The sequence below is a fragment of the Melitaea cinxia genome, chromosome 30 (genome assembly GCF_905220565.1).
Source record: "Melitaea cinxia chromosome 30, ilMelCinx1.1, whole genome shotgun sequence".
Classification (NCBI taxonomy): Eukaryota; Metazoa; Arthropoda; class Insecta; order Lepidoptera; family Nymphalidae; genus Melitaea; species Melitaea cinxia.
This window is the reverse complement of record NC_059423.1, coordinates 5,524,268-5,528,726: the sequence shown is the minus strand read 5'-3', so window position 1 is coordinate 5,528,726 and position 4,459 is coordinate 5,524,268. Positions and strand designations below refer to the sequence as shown.

At 39.5% G+C, this 4,459-nt stretch overlaps 1 protein-coding gene across 1 annotated transcript; it reads left to right on the top strand.

The window, feature by feature from the left end:
• The first annotated feature begins 617 nt into the window (after window positions 1-617).
• LOC123668118 lies at window positions 618-4,241 on the top strand. The gene has a single exon (XM_045601911.1). It carries the CDS (start codon window positions 618-620, stop codon window positions 4,239-4,241), a length of 3,624 nt encoding a protein of 1,207 aa, XP_045457867.1.
• Window positions 4,242-4,459: the final 218 nt, after the last annotated feature.

Here is a 4,459-nt window from a genome sequence, read left to right as displayed (position 1 = left end):
CGATCTTCCGCTTGAGCCGTCGGGTGACAACACGGTCGCACCAACACCACATACCATACAGAATCGGAATATACACATAAATAACGCTTGCTAGGTAAAATAAATAATACGTTATCCATAATCCATTTCACATAGGATGGGTACGGTGACATTTGATATGTTCCAATACACTCTCACTAATTTCAACAAATCGGATAAATATATGGTTTTAAAAATCACCAATTAGTTTACAAAGCAAACAATAATACTTGATTAGATTGAAATTGTATTTAAATATGCGTTTTTACGTTTTAAACAAAATGAAAAAGGTACAGAAAAAAAATAAAATAAAAAATAAATAAATAAAATAATAACCTATAATTACAGGCATGAAACGAGACGTTTGATGTGATCTCCTTGTTAAGCATGAAGGTTACATGTTATTTAATTACCTTCTTTATAATATTAGATAATACTATGACATTATCATTAGTATTATTCTGTCAAAATATCAATACCTAATTATTTACTATGTCTTATTTTATTGTTGAATAAAGCCAATATTCTATTTGGTTCTGTCTTTATCTGTATCAATTTATTCAACAATAATTTTGTGTTTTGCTGATATTGTGCTCGCTATGCCTGACGAAAAGGAAAAGTCTTCCTCAATATCGCGGTATCTACGTCCCGAACGTTTTGACGTGGAACCCGCAATGGCCGGCTCAGACCTGAAATGGATTCATTGGAAGTACTCATTTGAAAATTTTATCGCACAGGAAGCCGCTTCGGCTGACGATGCCCTTAAGTACAAACTCCTTGTAAACCATATTTCGCCATCAACATTTAATTTCATTCAAGCTTGCACCACGTACGTCGATGCCATGACCACTCTCAGTACCACCTACGAGAAACGAAAAAATATTACCTTGGCTCGGCATCGCCTTGCTACTAGAAAGCAACAGCCTGGCGAAACGTTAGCTGAATATTCGAGATCTCTTGCCATTCTTGCTCGTGAATGTCACTTCAAAGCTGTTACTGCTAATGAACATCAAAACGAAACCGTATGTGGTACGTTCATTGCCGGAATATTGTCACAGAAAATAAGAGAAAGGCTGCTAGAAAAATCGACTATGTCTCTGGAAGAAACATTGAATCTGGCAATATCTTTAGAAACTGCTGAAAATACTTCACGATTACTTACAGTATCATCTCCATCAACGTCTGCTGTCCCTGTTAATGCAATCTCTGAAACTCAAGCACCGCAACCAAAGCTCAATTTAGCAGCAACAAGAACTCAAAATTTTCAATACAGTCGCCCTACGCAAAGTGACCGCCGATGCTTTTTCTGCGGTGGCAATGTTCATCAAAGGATCAAGTGCCCCGCTAATAATGCTCAATGTCAACTTTGCTCCAAAAAAGGACATTTTGCAACCGTTTGCCGTAGTTCAAGACCAGGTCAACGTACAGTAAATGTTATTACCACAGACAATGACGACGTTACTCAACCCCAACTTACCGATTCTCATTTGTCAATTATATCCGCTGCTGCTCCATCAAGCCTACGCAAAGCTACCATTCCTATTACCTTGAACAACTATCAAGCAGATGCGCTACTCGACACCGGAAGTTCAATCAGCTTTATCGATAAGAATACTGCTCTAACCATGAACCTTAAACGAAAGCCCTGTCGACAAGCGATAACTTTAGCATCTCTTAACAATATATCATATGTCGAGGGACTATGCTACGCTACAATTCAGATTGGTGAACATATATACCAGCATCAACCTCTGCTCATTGTTGGCGATCTGTGTGCTGACGTTATCATTGGGCATGATATATTAGGAAAACACTCATCATTTGAACTTCAATTCGGGGGAGACAAAAGGCCCTTGAAAGTTTGCCATGTAATGGAGGCATCTGTCCCACCAGCTTCAGTTTTTACCAATCTTTCACCAAATATAAAACCTATAGCTATTCGCTCCAGACGGCATTCTCAAGAAGACCAAGAATTTATATCTAACGAAATAAGCAACTTACTTAAAGACAAGGTTATCGAACCCAGTATCTCGCCTTGGAGGGCACAAGTACTCGTTACGAGTGATGGCTATCATCGGAAGCGTCTTGTCATAGACTATTCTCAAACTATAAATAGATTTACGGAACTAGATGCATATCCTTTACCTAACATCGATTCTATCATAACTCAAGTCGCTAAATACAATATTTTTAGCCAAATCGACCTCAAAAGTGCTTATCACCAAGTTCCAATTCTTCAAAAGGAGAAGGTATACACCGCCTTCGAAGCGTGCGGGAATCTCTACCAATTCACACGAATACCATTTGGAGTCACAAATGGTGTAGCGGCTTTCCAGCGAACCTTACAGTATATCATTGATTCGGAAAAACTGAAAGGTACATATGCTTACTTAGACGATGTAACTGTATGCGGAAAAGATAAGCAAGATCATGATGATAACCTTCGCAAATTCATGAAAGCTACTGAAAAATACAAACTCACTCTAAATATGAGTAAATGCACTTTTGAATCAGAATCCATAAATCTTCTCGGCTATACCATCCATCATAACGTTATCAAACCTGACAAATCTCGATTGGAACCACTGACGAATCTTCCTATCCCATCTGATACAACTACTTTGAAAAGAGCACTGGGACTATTCGCTCATTATTCAAAGTGGGTCAACAACTTTTCTGCCAAAATCAGACCTCTGATCGAAGCTACATTTCCTTTATCTGAAGAGGCTATTAACTCTTTTAACAATCTAAAGATTGACATTTCTAAATCAGCCTTGGCTGGAATAGACGACAAAGAGATATTTTCTGTTGAAACTGACGCCTCTGACTTCGCGATCGCAGCAACGCTGTCACAGAAAGGGCGTCCCGTAGCGTTCTTCTCACGATCGCTTAACGATTCTGAGAAAAGACAACCTTCTATTGAGAAAGAGGCTTGCGCTATAGTTGAAGCTTTACGCAAATGGAGACACTTCTTGATTGGAAGACACTTTCTACTCATAACTGATCAACAGTCTGTTGCATTTATGTTCAACCAAACACACTCTAATAAGATCAAGAACGAAAAGATCGAGAGATGGCGCCTAGAATTGTCTTGTTTTAAATACGACATTGTTTATCGACCCGGAAAACAGAACTTTGCTGCCGATGCGCTCTCTCGAGTCTGCATGCACATAAATACTTTGTCTAATAGCTCCAAACTTGTTGAACTACACCGATCTCTTTGCCATCCTGGAATTACACGTATGGTTCATTGGGTCAGATCGAAGAACTTACCATATTCCATCGAAGAAGTGAAAAGAATGACGGCAGCATGCCCTATCTGTGCTGAAATCAAACCTCGTTATATGAAACACCAAGGGCATCTGATAAAGGCAACTGCACCTTTCGAAAGACTGAACTTAGATTTTAAAGGGCCGATTCCATCTAATACTCAAAACCGATACATTTTAACAATAATCGATGAATATAGTCGTTTTCCGTTTGCGTATGCCTGTAAGGATATGACATCCGGAACGATCATAAATTGCCTTAAAGATTTATTTTCCACGTTTGGTACTCCGGCTTATATCCATTCCGATAGAGGAAGTTCATTTATATCGGATGAAATAAGACATTTCTTAACCTCACTGGGAACATCTTGTAGTCGCACCACCCCTTACAATCCCCAAGGAAACGGTTTGGTTGAGAGACTAAATGGTACGCTGTGGCGAACAATTCAATTACATCTCAGATCGAATAACGAAGACGTTGCTAACTGGGAGAAAGCTTTGCTGCCAGCGCTACATTCCATAAGATCCCTCTTATGTACGGGAACGAATGCAACGCCACATGAGCGTATGTTCAACCATCCTCGTCGCTCGATAAACGGCCAATCTTTACCAACTTGGCTTCATTCACCCGGACCTGTTTATATGAAGAAGAACGTAAGGAGTTCCAAATATGATCCGGCTGTAGAAGAGGTACAGCTGTTACAAAGCAATCCTGAATATTCTTACGTTCGATTAGCGGATGGACGAGAGACGACAGTCTCTAATAGGTCCTTAGCGCCACTACCACAGGCCGTTGATGATGACTCGTCGGACGACGAAGAGCAATTAGAAATGGAGGAGGTCCCTTCTAACGAAGCTCCACCTGCTAGCCCAGAAGTGGAGAGTACACAAGTTCGTCGCTCTGTTCGAGAACGCAGACCTCCAGCCCACTTTCAAGATTACGTCTCTTCATAAAGGGGGGGGTGAATGATGTGATCTCCTTGTTAAGCATGAAGGTTACATGTTATTTAATTACCTTCTTTATAATATTAGATAATACTATGACATTATCATTAGTATTATTCTGTCAAAATATCAATACCTAATTATTTACTATGTCTTATTTTATTGTTGAATAAAGCCAATATTCTATTTGGTTCTGTCTTTATCTGTATCAACGTTCAATGACAGGG